The 15880-nt window shown below is 45.3% G+C and overlaps 4 protein-coding genes across 4 annotated transcripts in view; all 4 read left to right on the forward strand.

The window, feature by feature from the left end:
• The window catches only part of LOC309564419 (uncharacterized protein), a gene marked incomplete at its 3' end in the record, with an annotated part of 909898 nt that overhangs the window by 167296 nt on the left and 726722 nt on the right, over positions 1–15880 (forward strand).
• LOC309563475 (uncharacterized protein) overlaps positions 1–15880 on the forward strand; it is a gene marked incomplete at its 3' end in the record, with an annotated part of 76094 nt that overhangs the window by 58163 nt on the left and 2051 nt on the right. The window contains exons 2-5 of the mRNA XM_082267868.1: positions 8964–9107; positions 9560–9701; positions 13092–14141; positions 14198–14376. Of these exons, the coding sequence (XP_082123994.1) occupies positions 9036–9107; positions 9560–9701; positions 13092–14141; positions 14198–14376 (1443 nt within the window). The 5' untranslated portion in view covers positions 8964–9035. The remainder of the gene's footprint in view (positions 1–8963; positions 9108–9559; positions 9702–13091; positions 14142–14197; positions 14377–15880) is intronic.
• Positions 1–15880, forward strand: part of LOC309562617 (uncharacterized protein) — a 150734-nt gene that overhangs the window by 43749 nt on the left and 91105 nt on the right. The gene's annotated exons all lie outside the window — the stretch shown is intronic.
• LOC309562790 (uncharacterized protein) overlaps positions 1–15880 on the forward strand; it is an 86574-nt gene that overhangs the window by 15456 nt on the left and 55238 nt on the right. The gene's annotated exons all lie outside the window — the stretch shown is intronic.

Below are 15880 nucleotides of genomic sequence, written 5' to 3' on the forward strand. Positions count from 1 at the left end.
ATCCGTGCAAGCTGGCCATCGCCATGTTTTAGACATTTTCAGTACCTGTAAGTGTGTATGACTTCAGTTGGTAGAGGTCATGTCATTCTAGTAAGAGGCTCTTGTCTGTTAGTGGTGGTGCACTGGAGTTAACACATCTAGAGTATTGATCTGCACGTGTAAATTTTCACTGGACACATGCTGATTGTATTTCTGTTCTGTTCATTGATGGACACAGCTCCTTAAGATTCTTGACCATTGGGTTATACTGCCCCCTACAGGAGTAGGACACTAAGCAGAAAGAATAACTTGACTACGCCTATGGGCAGTCCCAGGTGGTATACTCCCCCTCTGCTATAGGTCCTCAGTTTTTTTTCTGCCTAGTCAGGGGTAAGGATCTAGTTCCCTACTGGGATCTCTGATCCTGGAAATGTTTTCTTTTTAAATTGCTTTTTTTCTTTTTTTCCTGCAAGATCTACAATCAACTGCCGGACAGGGCAATGGGCATGATAATCTAGATCCAGTGTTCACCCAAGTCTGGCCAACCAGCGTGCGCAAACCACAGCTCTGTGCTAGGTCAGCCGTGACATAGCCCCACTGGACGGGGGGCTGACCTGCGAGTTAAACACCTCACGAGGTCGCAACGACCAGGTCTCGGCCTGAGTCACAGCTTTCCTCCAGGTGTTGGACCACGGGGGGTGGTCCCTTCACCTGGACATGTTTTATCAGATATGTCTCTGGTGGGACACCCCCTAAGTGGATCTGTTGGCATCTGGACTTGACAGAAAAGTTCTGAGGTTTGTGGCAAAGTCACTGGATCCTCTGGTTGGCGCCACAGACGCTCTGGTGGCCCTGTGGGGCCAATATCATCTGATCCAAGCTTTGCCTCCTCTCCAGGCAGAAGTGATTCCGGTCATTCTAGTGGCCCTGAACTGGCCTCGCCGGTCTTGGTACGCTTACCTGGTGCAGCTGGTCACCGACATCCTTTGCAGACTGCCTCTCAGGGAGGATCCCCTGTCCCACGGGTCAGTCTTCAATCCTGCTTTACAGTCGCTGGCTTTGACGGCTTTGCTGTTGAAAACAAGGTGCTGAAGGATAGATGTTTACCTGGGTCAGTGATTCAATTTCTGACACTGCTGAAGGCTAGGAAGTCTACCTCTAGGAACATCCACCGTCGTACATATAATGCGTGCATTTTGTGGTATGAGTCGATTTGGTGTTCACCCTCGCTCTTTTTCGGTGGCTCCGGTCTTGACCTTCCTTCAATGGGGGGTTGAGCAGAAATTGGCCTTGAGTACCGTCAAGGGCCAGGTGTCAGCCTTGGCGGTCTTCTTTCAACGACCCCTGGCCATGCACTCCCTGGTGTGTACCTTTTTTATTCATGGAGTTCGACATCTGACTCCACCGGTGCGGTCTCCTTTACCGCCCTGGGATCTGAACTTGGTGCTTTCAGTTCTCCAGAAGCCTCCTTTTGAAAATATTTGGGAGATTCCCCTGCTTACCCTGTCCCAGCAGGTGGCCTTTTTGGTGGCCATCATCTCTGCATGCAGGGTGTCGGAACTGGCGGCAATATTTTGTCGTATTCCTTACTTGGTGGTCCACAAAGATGAGATGATTTCCATTTGAATGAAGACGTTGTGTTCGCTTCCCTTTGTCCCGGGCCCAAACATCTTCAGGAAATTGCGTTGCACGCCCTGGATGTGGTTCGGGCGATTTGGGTGTACCTGGCAGCTACGGAGTCTTTTCAGAAGTCAGACTCATTGTGCTCACAGATGGGCCAAAAAAAGGGTTCTGCAACCATTTCCAGATGGATCGGACAGACGGCCTATTCGATCAGGGGTCAGGTTCCTCCTTTCCCTGTCACGGCGCACTCTACTCAGGCGCTTAGTTCTTCTTGGGCCTTCCGTCATCAGATGTAAGTGGCGCAGAATTGCAAGGCGGCCACTTGGTCATCGGTGCACACTTTCACTAATTTCTAACAAGTGGACGTGTTGGCATCTGCGGATGCTTCCTTTTGGCTGCAAGGTTTTGCAGGCTGCTGTATAGAGGGTCTATTCCCTCTTTGGGGGTGTACTGTTCAGGTTGGGCTCTAGTAGTTTTTTATTGAGCTCCTGTTACCTGGTTGGCCACCGTTTAGCCTTAGGATTTTTTTTGTTGTCCCACCCCTCATGTTTGGCACTGCCTTGGGATGTCCCAACGGTCAAGATTCCTAAGGAGCTGTGTCCATCAATGAACGAAAGAGAAAATGGGATTTTTGACTTACCCTAAAATCCATTTCTCTGCATTCATTGACGGACGCAGCACCCACCCCTCTGTGGAGTTGTAATACTTCTGACACTGCTTATAACAAAACTGAGGACCTATAGCAGAGAGGGGGAGTATACCACCTGGGACTGCCTATAGGCGTAGTCCTTTTTTCTGCCCACAAAAGTGAGGACCTATAGCCGGGGGAGTATACCACCTGGGACTGCCCATAGGCGTGGTCAAGTTCTTTTTTTCTGCCCACAATACTGAGGACCTATAGTAGAAAGAGGGAGTATACCACCTAGGACTGTCTATAGGCGTAGTCCTTTTTTCTGCCCACAAAACTGAGGACCTATAGCAGGGGGAGTATATCACCTGGGACTGCCCATAGGCATGGTCAGGTTCTTTTTTCTGCCCACAAAATTGAGGACCTATAGCAGAGAGGGGGAGTATACCACCTGGGACTGCCCATAGGCATGGTCAAGTTCTTTTTTCTGCCCGCAAAACTGAAAACCCATAGCCGAGAGGGGGAGTATACCACCTGGGACTGCCCATAGGCATGGTCAAGTTCTTTTTTCTGCCCAGTGTCCTACTCCTGTAGGAGGCAGTGTATCCCAATAGTTAAGAATTCTTAGGAGCTGTGTCCATCAATGAATGCAGAGAAATTGATTTTTTTGTTTTATATCAAGAAAAGAGAAATTGATTTTACAGAAAGTCAAAAATCCAATTTTTCCGTTTCACACGATTGCATATTTTTTCTATTTATTCAATTTCATGGAGCACGGAGCTCAGTATTTCCACTTATTCCACTGACTGGGAGGAGAAGTTAAAACTCCAGTTATTTGTGACTAACTTACATTTTTTTTTTTTTTTTTTTACTTCTTTCTATCAGATGGATGTTATGCCAGGAATTCCTCGGAGAGACATCTTCTATTATCTGCTGATTGTAAGTCAGAAGATAATGTCATCACACAGGATCCTCCAGGAGGAAATCCAAATACACAAAATATCCATCACAGACCTTCCTGTCCAGAGACATCAATGGATCCCTCTGATCAGGGGGAATCTTCTCACCAATCACATACTATGATTGCAAATATCTATTTAGGATCTCACACTGAAGATAGACCAACAGATCTTTCTAATCCCATGAAAACTTCCTTACCTCGTGAAGGGGTTCACAAAGGTGAGAATCTATTCTTATGTTTAGAGTGCGGGAAATCTTTTACTCGGAAAAGAAACCTTGTTCATCACCAAAGATGTCACATGGGTGAGCGTCCTTATTCGTGTTCAGAGTGCGGGAAAGCTTTCCTCAGAAATGATCATCTTGTTGCCCATCAGAGAATACACACCGGTGAGCGTCCTTTTTCATGTTCAGAGTGCGGGAAATCTTTTACTCATAAAAGATACCTTGATGAACATGAGAGAATTCACAAGGGTGAGCATCCTTATTCATGTTCACAGTGTGGGAAATCTTTCACTCATAAGGGAGACCTTGTTAAACATCAGAGAATTCACACAGATGAGCGTCCTTATTCATGTTCAGAGTGCGGGAAATCTTTTACTCATAAAGGAGACCTTGTTAAACATCAGAGAATTCACACAGGTGAGCGTCCTTATTCATGTTCAGAGTGCGGGAAATCTTTCCTCAGGAATGATCATCTTGTTACCCATCAGAGAATTCACTCGGGTGAGCGTCCTTTTTCATGTTCTGAGTGCGGGAAATCTTTCAATCATAAAAGATACCTTGTTGAACATCAGAGAATTCACACAGGTGAACGTCCTTACTCATGTTCACAGTGTGGGAAATCTTTCACTCATAAAGGAGACCTTGTTAAACATCATAGAATTCACACGGGTGAGCGTCCTTATTCATGTTCAGAGTGCGGAAAATCTTTCACTCAGAAAGGAGACCTTGTTGAACATCAGAGAATTCACACAGGTGAGCATCCCTATTCATGTTCAGAGTGTGGAAAATCTTTTATTTTTAAAGGAAACCTTGTTCAACATCAGAGAATTCACAAAGGTGAGCGTCCTTATTCATGTTCAGAATGCGGAAAATGTTTCACTCGTAAAGGAGACCTTGTTAAACATCATAGAGTTCACACAGGTGAGCGTCCATATTCATGTTCAGAGTGCGGGAAACCTTTCCATAGGAAAGATAATCTTATAAAACACCAGAAAAATCTGTGTAGGGTGAATACTGGGAGAGCTGTCGTAGAATGTAGTGTGGATGGTGGAGGAGAGCTGTCGGAGAATGTAGTGTAGATGGTGGAGGAGAGATGTCAGAGAATATAGTGTGGATGTTGGAGGAGAGCTGTCAGAGAATGTAGTGTGGATGGTGGAGGAGAGCTGTCGTAGAATGTAGTGTGGATGGTGGAGGAGAGCTGTCGGAGAATGTAGTGTGGATGGTGGGGGGAGAGCTGTCGGAGAATGTAGTGTGGATGGTGGGAGGAGAGCTGTCGGAGAATGTAGTGTGGATGGTGGAGGAGAGCTGTCGGAGAATGTAGTGTGGATGGTGGGGGGAGAGCTGTCGGAGAATGTAGTGTGGATGGTGGAGGAGAGCTGTCGGAGAATGTAGTGTGGATGGTGGAGGAGAGCTGTCGGAGAATGTAGTGTGGATGGTGGAGGAGAGCTGTCGGAGAATGTAGTGTGGATGGTGGAAGAGAGCAGTAGGAGAATGTAGTGTGAATGGTGGGGGGAGATCTGTTGGAGAATGTAGTGTGGATGGTGGAAGAGAGCTGTCGGAGAATGTAGTGTGGATGGTGGAGGATAGATGTCGGAGAATGTAGTGTGGATGGTGGGAGGAGAGCTGTCGGAGAATGTAGTGTGGATGGTGGAAGAGAGCAGTCGGAGAATGTAGTGTGGGTGGTGGAGGAGAGCTGTCGGAGAATGTAGTGTGGGTGGTGGAGGAGAGCAGTCGGAGAATGTAGTGTGGGTGGTGGAGGAGAGCTGTCGGAGAATGTAGTGTGGGTGGTGAAGGAGAGCAGTCGGAGAATGTAGTGTGAATGGTGGGGGGAGATCTGTTGGAGAATGTAGTGTGGATGGTGGAAGAGAGCTGTCGGAGAATGTAGTGTGGATGGTGGAAGAGAGCTGTCGGAGAATGTAGTGTGGATGTTGGAGGAGAGCTGTCGGAGAATGTAGTGTGGATGGTGGAAGAGAGCTGTCGGAGAATGTAGTGTGGATGATGCTCCAGCTTCCAGTTCTTCCCTCTGTGTCCAGTCTCCTGCTTCCTCTGTTACTGCAGCAAATCACAAAGGAAGTCTTAACAGGCTAGCATGCAGGTTCCTCACTGTTTGAGGAACACATCCACATGTTAGCAGCCAGACCCCCCTCTAGTGTCCTTCCCGTATGTATCCAGCTCCAGTGTGTCTCAATGGCCCCAGCAGTAACAAATGTCATCAGTTCTTCCTCTCACAGTGTGGATGGGAGGAACTCCCAAGGATGTAAAACAGACTATGAGAAAAGAGATACAACACAGGGGTGCAGAGAGTGTTTAGTGATGTGGACAATGCTGAGGGAACAATGTGTGGTGAGGATGTAGACACCGAATATAAAGGAATGTCCCTACCAAGGGGCCACACTGAGGACTTTTCTACATTTCAATGTAAAACTTCAGAAGAGCCTGGATCTGATAAGAGCTGCATATTCCGGTGATAAATGGGGGTAAATTCCGGTGATAGAATTCTCCAGCATGGTTGGTCAAGCTAATCACTCTGATCTGGTCTCCATGTACTGAACACCTTCAGGAAACACGTGGCGGAATCCCCGATGAAAAGAGGACATCCAATATTAGTTGATAAAAATGAGAAGATGTATTATCCACAAAATAAAGTAAATATACCAAAATAATTGACAGTGATGTCAAATATAAGTATACTATGAAAGGACATGAATGAATAAATAAATGAGCTCTGCGTATATTGGTAACCGTTTATAAACATTGTTAAAATAAATGTATTCATGAAATTAATGTGTGTGTTTTATACATTTGTGCATCAATTTCAGTTTGTTTTTTATTCTTTTGTTTTGTCATAATTATAAATGGGATTGAGGGGAATGTACATGTATTTGATTCAGTGAATGTTACTGAACTTTGAATCCTGAAGATGAATCTTTGATGTCAGTAATGGTCATTTTCTGGGATAATAGGCAGGGGATTGGCAAACACAGAGAGCTGGGCAGTAGCCTGAGGCATATGTATTAATGCTAAAAATAAAATGTTACAAATTATCATTGAGTAGGGAGCGGTTTTTTTTAACGTTCGCGGCAATACCTCATATGTGTGGTTTGAATGCCGTTTACAGATGCGGGCGCAACATACTAATGCTTTTATTTCTGTGTGCAAGCACACGGGGACGGGAGCTTTAAAAAAAAAAACATTCTAAATATAGAGCCATTTATCTAACTCTCTCCATCAAGAGCCTCTGGTTTATAGACTGGATACATCCTAAATATAGAACCATTTATCCAACTGTCCATCCAGAGCCTCTGGTTTATAGACAGGATACATTCTAAATAAAGAGCTATTTATCCAACTGTCCATCCAGAGCTTCTGGTTTATAGACCAGATATATCCTAAATATAGAACCATTTATCCAACTGTTTATCCAGAGACTCTGTTTTATAGACCAGATATACAAGACTGCTGCTGGGCACGGCCATCTTGGATTTGGTATCAGAGCTGTCAATCAAGTAACATTTTATATCAGTAGTTCCTAACCTCAGCCACCAGGTACCCCAACAGATTATGTTTTGGGATTTTCCCTTAGATATAACAGCTGTCATACATACCAAGCCACATGTACGCCGTATTCCTTCTACTCACAGAATTCTCCTTCATTACAGGGGAACACATGAGAGTCTTAGAGAACACACAATGCAAGGGAGGAAAAAAAAAAATTATGGGCAAAACGCGGCAAGTCCGTAATTAAAATACTTATTTTTTCTGTACGTTTACCAGCAATTATTTCAGATGGTTACCGGATCTGGTGATTATTTTTATGACCATTGCTGTGTTATCTTATAATATTCACATGCTGAAAATAGACAAGACGCCCCCTTTAATGATATTACTGTCAAAATCTCCATTATAGTTACGATCAATTGGTTACAATGTCCCATCCCTCATAAACCTTAGTACACAGTAACCAAATCCGCTTACAGATACTTCCCATTAGGGGTAGGCAGATTGGTTATGCTGTGTGTGTGTGTGTGTGTATATATATCTATATATAGATATATATATATATATAGAGATATAAATATATAGATTTTAATTGTATTTTTTTCTCATTTAACTGTTACCTTGTACTCCTGTGATTTTCATAATTTTTTTCATTTTCCTAACTGTTGTTACATGTACCAAACAATGAGTCAGAAGTAACAAATAATTGTAAATGTTATTGTTGATATTGATAAATTAAAATTCCAATAAAAATTTAAAAGGAAAAAAAAAATGGAGATCTTTTCCTATTATACCGAGTGGAACACAGAGATAGGAAGTGTGTGATTGTACAGACACAGGAAGTGATAACACAACTGGGGAGGAAGTGATGTCAGGTGCAGACAGGAAGTGATTGCCAGACAGGAAAGATACAACTAAGGAACAGGAAGTGATGTAGGAGGTTAAAACAGTAAGTTCCAGGTAAGAGGTGAATTGTGTGAGAAGAAAAGAGAAGAAGTTGTTGGAATTGGCAGCAGAGGAGGTAATAACATATTCATTTAGGACACAAGGATCTCTACAAGGACATCATGATGGAGAATCAGACGCCCCTCACATCACCGGGTAAGAGGAGACTTTATTGTAAAGGAGAGAGCGGTACGTAGGGTCCACATAGATCCCCCATCATCTGATAAACTAGGGCTGAACGATAGTCGATGTGATATCGACTATCGTGCTGTGGGCCTGGGAGATATTCACATCGCCGAAGATACGACGTAAGGCAGAGGCATTAGGCAGGAAGAAGTCGGGATGACTCACAGTGGTTGTAGCAGAACAGAGCCGACATCCGTCCCACATGTTCAGTTTGCCTGCCAGCAGCTAGCCTAGTTCTCCAGCTGATGGTAATATGATCCTAGAGTGAGGAGCTCAGCTCCTCCCTGTAACCAATCAGTGGCTCTCAGCACACTGAAGAACTGGAAACAAGCTTGTATTGTAACAGTTCAGAGTGAAGAGTCGAGTCAGTACGTGTAGGACTGGAGGGATGTCTTGTCAGGCTGTGTTCTTCTACCTCCTGCCACCACTGAGTCCCGACTGTGCCTAATCCACACTGACTGTCACTGTCAATCCCTACAATAACATTACCCCTGGCCTGCCCTGGCTGTGTGGTGCAATCTGCTATTACAATCAGAAGAAGGCTGGGCTGCTGCAATACATCCATGATTTCCTCTCAATATCGCAATATATATATCGTTGAAAAAAAAAAATATTGCAATGTACTTTTTTTCCAATATCGTGCAGCCCTATGATAAACACATAGAAACAATGTATTCAGTCAGTGTGTGTGTTTCCTACAGATGGATCCAGTAATGGTAACCCACCAGAGAGATGTCCCCGTCCTCTGTATTCCCGGGATTCCACACAGGAAGATCACACCATCCCTCACCATCATCAGGTAGATGGAACTGAGCAACTAGAACTCAAATAAGTTTTTAGAATGCTACACTTTGAGATAATATTCTTCTATATCATTTCTTGCTTCCTTTTACAAATCCGTTCTATCATATTTGGGGTTTAGAGTGAAGAACTGAAAGACATCAAAGTTGAGGTTAAAGTGGAAAATGAAGAGTTGTTTGGGGATCAGCAGTTTATGGAGGAGGGCGGTCCTCTGTATTACCGGGATTTCACACAGGAGGATCACACCATCCCTCACCATCATCAGGTAGGTCAGACTGAGCAACTAGAACTAGAAATTTCCGCATACCCTGTATTCCTGGGATTCCATACAGATGGATCACACCATCCCTCACTATGATCAGGTAGGTGGGACTGGGCATGTAGATCTAAATATGTATTCTAAGCTATACAATGAAATTTCTATGTAGTATTCTGTTTTAAAGCTTGCTTCTACATCTAAAGTGCTGCCTTAGCCCCCCTTCCCCAATCCCCGTTTCTAGCTCTTTTGATTGCCCTACATTTTTCATCCCCCCTGTTTTTATCTAATACACATTCCTTTCCTCTGTGGGTCTTAAGCTCAGTCACATGCCCTCGTCGGTCCTCTTTCCTCTTGTGTTCTTCCAATGGAGGGTGCATACTGAATGACGTGTCATCTGTGTCTGTTATATCTGCCTTGAGTTGCCTTAAATATTTTTTTTCTATTATTTTGGGGTTTAGAGTGAAGAACGGATTACTATAAAAGTTGAGATTAAAGAGGAAGAAGTAGAGATGTATGTGGGGGGTGATCAGCCATCCACGGAGGAGGTTGGGATGACTATGAAAAGTGAACAGGAAGAAATGTCTCAACTTATCGACACAGGTAAGTAGCAGACACTATGGAAGAAGCAGGTCACAGTCTCATTTTACGTCTGTGTATAAGGATTGTAGTGTAAGGACAACTGGTAAATGTTCATCAGCTCTTCACATCGTCCTGTAGGCTGGTGCTAAAAGGTTAAATGTGTGTTTGCCTAATAAAGGGTTAATGTGTGGTGTTTGAAGGGTTAACAGATGGTGCTGTGATGTGCCTTCCCACGCATGTGTCACTTCCTGCTTATGTAGTGATATATGTAGGAGAAGACCGGACCTCGTGGTCTGTCCATGTATGGGAGGCGATCAGTGAGGGCGCTGTAAAGATATGAACTGAACTGAATGGTAGGGTTTCCCCTTAGGATGGGTTCCAAGGTTTGTATTTTTGATGCTATTTACTGGGATGCAACTAAGCTATAAAAAAAATTATGGAGAGCGCCAACTTGACTACGCCTATGGGCAATCCCAGGTGGTTCACTACCTCTCTGCTATAGGTCCTCCTACAGACCATGCCTAGAACCACAGTATGCAAGGCCTCCTGAAGTAAGTTTAGTGGTTCCCACCTTTGCCTTGTGCTGGCTTGTGATCCATGCCAAGCTGGCTATCTCCATGTTTTGGACATTTTCAGTACCTGTAAGTGTGTATGACTTCAGTTGGTAGAGGTCATGTAATTCTAGTAAGAGGCTCTTGTCTCTTAGTGGTGGTGCACTGGAGTTAACTCATCTAGAGTATTGATCTGCACGTGTAAATTTTCACTGGACACATGCTGATTGTATTTCTGTTCCGTTCATTGATGGACACAGCTCCTTATGATTCTTGACCATTTGGTTATACTGCCCCCTACAGGAGTAGGACACTAAGCAGAAAAAATAACTTGACTACGCCTATAGGCAGTCCCAGGTGGTATACTCCCTCTCTGCTATAGGTCCTCATTTTTTTTTCTGCCTAGTCAGGAGTAAGGATCTAGTTCCCTATTGGGATCTCTGATCCTGGCATTTTTTTCTTTTGCTTTTTTTCTTTTTTTCCTGCAAGATCTACAATTAACTGTCGGACAGGGCAATGGGCATGGTAATCTAGATCCAGTGGTTTCCCAAGTCTGGCCAGCCAGCGTGCGCAAACCACAGCTCTGTGCTAGGTCAGCCACGACATAGCCCCACTGGGGGCTGACCTGCGAGTTAAACGCCTTTGCGAGGTCGCAACGACCAGGTCTCGGCCTGAGTCACAGCTTTCCTCCAGGCGTTGGACCACGGGGGGTGGTCCCTTCATCTGGATGTGTTTTATCAGATATGTCTCTGGTGGGGCACCCCCTAAGTGGATCTGTTGGCATCCTGACTTGACAGAAAAGTTCTGAGGTTTGTGGCAAGGTCACGTGATCTTCTGGTGGCCGCCACAGACGCTTTGTTGGCCCGTGGGGCCAATATCATCTGATCTATGCTTTGCCTCCTCTCATGCTTCTGCTGATGCTCTTGCGCAGAATCCAGGCAGAAGTGATTCCCGTCATTCTAGTGGCCCTGATCTGGCCTCGCTGGTCTTAGTACGCTGACCTGGTGCAGCTGGTCACCGACATCCTTTGCAGACTGCCTCTCAGGGAGGATCCCCTGTCCCACGGGCCAGTCTTCAATCCTGCTTTACAGTCGGTGGCTTTGACGGCTTTGCTGTTGAAAACAAGGTGCTGAAGGATAGAGGTTTACCTGGGTCAGTGATTCCGACACTGCTGAAGGCTAGGAAATCTACCTCTAGGAACATCCACCGTCATACATGGAATGCATATATTTCGTGGTGTGAGTCGATTTGGTGTTCACATTCGCTCTTTTTTGGTGGCTCCGGTCTTGACCTTCCTTAAATGGGGGGTTGAGCAGAAATTGGCCTTGAGTACCGTCAAGGGCCAGGTGTCAGCCTTGGCGGTCTTCTTTCAACGACTCCTGGCCACGTACTCCCTGGTGTGTACCTTTTTCATTCATGGGGTTCGACATCTGACTTCACCGGTGCGGTCTCCTCTACCGCCATGGGATCTGAACTTGGTGCTTTCAGTTCTCCAGAAGCCTCCTTTTGAAAATATTCAGGAGATTCCCCTGCTTACGCTGTCCCAGAAGGTGGCCTTTTTGGTGGCCATCACCTGAATGCAGGGTGTCGGAACTGACGGCGTTATCTTGTCGTACTCCTTACTTGGTGGTCCACAAAGATAAGATGGTTCTTCACCCATGTCTGTCTTTCCTTCCTAAAGAAGTCTCTGATTTCCATTTGAATGAAGACCTTGTGTTGGCTTCCCTTTGTCCTGGGTCCAAACATCCTAAGGAATTTGCCGTCCACGCCCTGGATGTGGTTCGGGCGATTTGGGTGTACCTGGCAGCTATGGAGTCTTTTCGGAAGTCAGATTCATTGTGCTCACAGATGGGCCAAAAAAAGGGTTCTGCAACCATTTTCAGATCGATCAACAGACGGCCTATTCGATCAGGGGTCAGGTTCCTCCTTTCCCTGTAGCGGCGCACTCTACTCGGGCGCTTAGTGCTTCTTGGGCCTTCCGTCATCAGGTGTAAGTGGCGCAGAATTGCAAGGCGGCCACTTGGTCGTCGGTGCACACTTTCACTAATTTCTAAAAAGTGGACATGTTGGCATCTGCGGATGGTTCCTTTTGGCTGCAAGGTTTTGCAGGCTGCTGTATAGAGGGTCTATTCCCTCTTTGGGGTGTACTGTTCAGGTTGGGCTCTAGTAGTTTTTTTGTTGAGCTCCTGTTACCTGGTTGGCTACCGTTTTAGCCTTAGGATTTTGTTTGTTGTCCCACCCCTCATGTTTTTGCACTGCTTTGGGACGTCCCAACGGTCAAGAATCCTAAGGAGCTAAGTCCGCCAATGAACGAAAGAGATAATGTGATTTTTGACTTGCCGTAAAATCCATTTCTCTGCATTCATTGACGTACACAGCACCCACCCCTCTGTGGAGTTGTAATACTTCTGACACTGCTTATAACAAAACTTAGGACCTATAGCAGAGTGAGGGAGTATACCACCTGGGACTGTCCATAGACGTAGTCAATTTCTTTTTTCTGCCCACAAAACTGAGGACCTATAGCAGAGAGGGGGAGTTTACCACCTGGGACTGCCCATAGGCGTGGTCAAGCTCTTTTTTCTGCCCAGTGTCCTACTCCTGTAGGAGGCAGTATAACCCAATGGTCAAGAATCCTAAGGAGCTGTGTCCATCAATGAACGCAGAGAAATGGATTTTACGGTAAGTGAAAAATCCAATTTTTCCATTTCACGTGATTGCATATTTTTTCTATTTATTCAATTTCATGGAGCACGGAGCTCAGTATTTCCACTTATTCCACTGACAGGGAGGAGGAGCTAAAACTCCAGTTATTTGTGACCAACTGACGTTTTCTTTTTTTTTTACTTCTTTCTATCAGATGGATGTTATGCCAGGAATTCCTCGGAGAGACATCCTATATTGTCATATTATTGTAAGTCAGAAGATAATGTCATCACACAGGATCCTCCGGGAGGAAATTCAAATACACAAAATATCCATCACAGACCTTCCTGTCCGGAGACATCAATGGATCCCTCTGATCAGGGGGAATCTTCTCACCAATCACATACTATGATTGCAAATATCCATTTAGGATCTCACACTGCAGATAGACCAACAGATCCTTCTAATCCTATGAAAACTTCCTTACCTCGTGAAGGGGTTCACAAAGGTGAGAATCTATTCTTATGTTTAGAGTGCGGGAAATCTTTCACTCAGAAAAGAAACCTTGTTCATCACCAAAGATGTCACATGGGTGAGCGTCCTTATTCGTGTTCAGAGTGCGGGAAAGCTTTCCTCAGAAATGATCATCTTGTTGCCCATCAGAGAATACACACCGGTGAGCGTCCTTTTTCATGTTCAGAGTGCGGGAAATCTTTTACTCATAAAAGATACCTTGATAAACATGAGAGAATTCACACGGGTGAGCATCCTTATTCATGTTCTCAGTGTGGGAAATCTTTCACTCATAAGGGAGACCTTGTTAAACATCAGAGAATTCACACAGATGAGCGTCCTTATTCATGTTCGGAGTGCGGGAAATCTTTTACTCATAAAGGATACCTTGTTAAACATCAGAGAATTCACACAGGTGAGCGTCCTTATTCATGTTCGGAGTGCGGGAAATCTTTCCTCAGGAATGATCATCTTGTTATCCATCAGAGAATTCACACGGGCGAGCGTCCTTTTTCATGTTCGGAGTGTGGGAAATCTTTCAATCATCAAAGATACCTGGTTGAACATCAGAGAATTCACACAGGTGAGCGTCCTTACTCATGTTCACAGTGTGGGAAATCTTTCACTCATAAAGGAGACCTTGTGAAACATCAGAGAATTCACACGGGTGAGCGTCCTTACTCATGTTCAGAGTGCGGGAAATCTTTCACTCAGAAAGGAGACTTTGTTGAACATCAGAGAATTCACACAGGTGAGCATCCATCAGAGAATTCACACAGGTGAGCATCCATCAGAGAATTCACACAGCTGAGCATCCCAATTTATGTTCAGAGTGCGGAAAATCTTTTATTTTTAAAGGAAACCTTGTTCAACATCAGAGAATTCACAAAGGTGAGGGTCCTTATTCATGTTCAGAGTGCGGGAAATGTTTAATTCGTAAAGGAGACCTTGTTAAACACCAGAAAAATCTGTGTAGTGTAAATACTGTGAGAGCTGTCGGAGAATGTAGTGCGAATGGGGGAGGAGAGCTGTCGGAGAATGTAATGTGGATGGTGGGAGGAGAGCTGTCGGAGAATGTATTGTGAATGATGGAGGAGAGCTGTCGAACAATGTAGTGTGGATGGTGGAGGAGAGCTGTCGGAGAATGTAGTGTGGATGGTGGAGGAGAGCTGTTGGAGAATGTAGTGTGGATGGTGGGAGGAGAGCTGTTGGAGAATGTAGTGTAGATGGTGGAGGAGAGCTGTCAGAGAATGTAGTGTAGATGGTGGAGGAGAGCTGTTGGAGAATGTATTGTGAATGATGGAGGAGAGCTGTCGGAGAATGTAGTGTAGATGGTGGAGGAGAGCTGTCGGAGAATGTAGTGTAGATGGTGGAGGAGAGCTGTCGTAGAATGTAGTGTGGAGGGTGGAGGAGAGCTGTCAGGGAATGTATCGTGAATGATGGAGGAGAGCTGTCGGAGAATGTAGTGTGGATGGTGGAGGAGAGCTGTCGGAGAATGTAGTGTAGATGGTAGAGGAGAGCTGTCGTAGAATGTAGTGTGGATGGTGGAGGAGAGCTGTCGGAGAATGTAGTGTGGATGATGGGAGGTGAGTTGTCGGAGAATGTAGTGTGGATGGTGGAGGGAGAGCTGTCGGAGAATGTAGTGTAGATGGTAGAGGAGAGCTGTCAGAGAATGTAGTGTGGATGATGGGAGGTGAGCTGTCGGAGAATGTAGTGTGGATGGTGGAGGAGAGCTGTCGGAGAATGTAGTGTAGATGGTAGAGGAGAGCTGTCGGAGAATGTAGTGTGGATGATGAGAGGAGAGCTGTCGGAGAATGTAGTGTGGATGATGGGAGGTGAGTTGTCGGAGAATGTAGTGTGGATGGTGGAGGGAGAGCTGTCGGAGAATGTAGTGTAGATGGTAGAGGAGAGCTGTCGGAGAATGTAGTGTGGATGATGCTGATGCTCCCAGTCCTTCCCTCTGTGTCCAGTCTCCTGCTTCCTCCGGTACTGCAGTAAATCACAAAGGAGGTCTTAAAGGGCTAGCATGCAGGTTCCTCACTATTTGAGGAACACATCCACATGTTAGCAGCCAGACCCCCTTCTAGTGTCCTTCATTCCTGTATCCAGATCCAGTGTGTCTCAATGGTCCCAGCAGTAACAAATGTCATCAGTTCTTCCTCTCACAGTGTGGATGGGAGAAACTCCCAAGGAATGTAATACAGACAATGAGAAAAGAGATACAACACAGGGGTGCAATGAGAAAAGAGATACAACACAGGGGTGCAGAGAGTGTTCAGTGATGGGGACAATGCTGAGGGAACAATGTGTGGTGGGGATGTAGACACCGATGATAAAAGAATGTCCCTGCCAAGGGGCCACACTGAGGACTTTTCTACATTTCAATGTAAAACTTCAGAAGAGCCTGGCTCTGATAAGAGCTGCATATTCCGGTGATTGAATTCTCCAGCACTGTGGGCCATGCTAATCGCTCAGATCTGGTCTCCATGT

Source organism: Pelophylax lessonae (genome assembly GCF_965119305.1).
Source record: "Pelophylax lessonae genome assembly, chromosome: 9".
Taxonomy (NCBI): domain Eukaryota; kingdom Metazoa; phylum Chordata; class Amphibia; order Anura; family Ranidae; genus Pelophylax; species Pelophylax lessonae.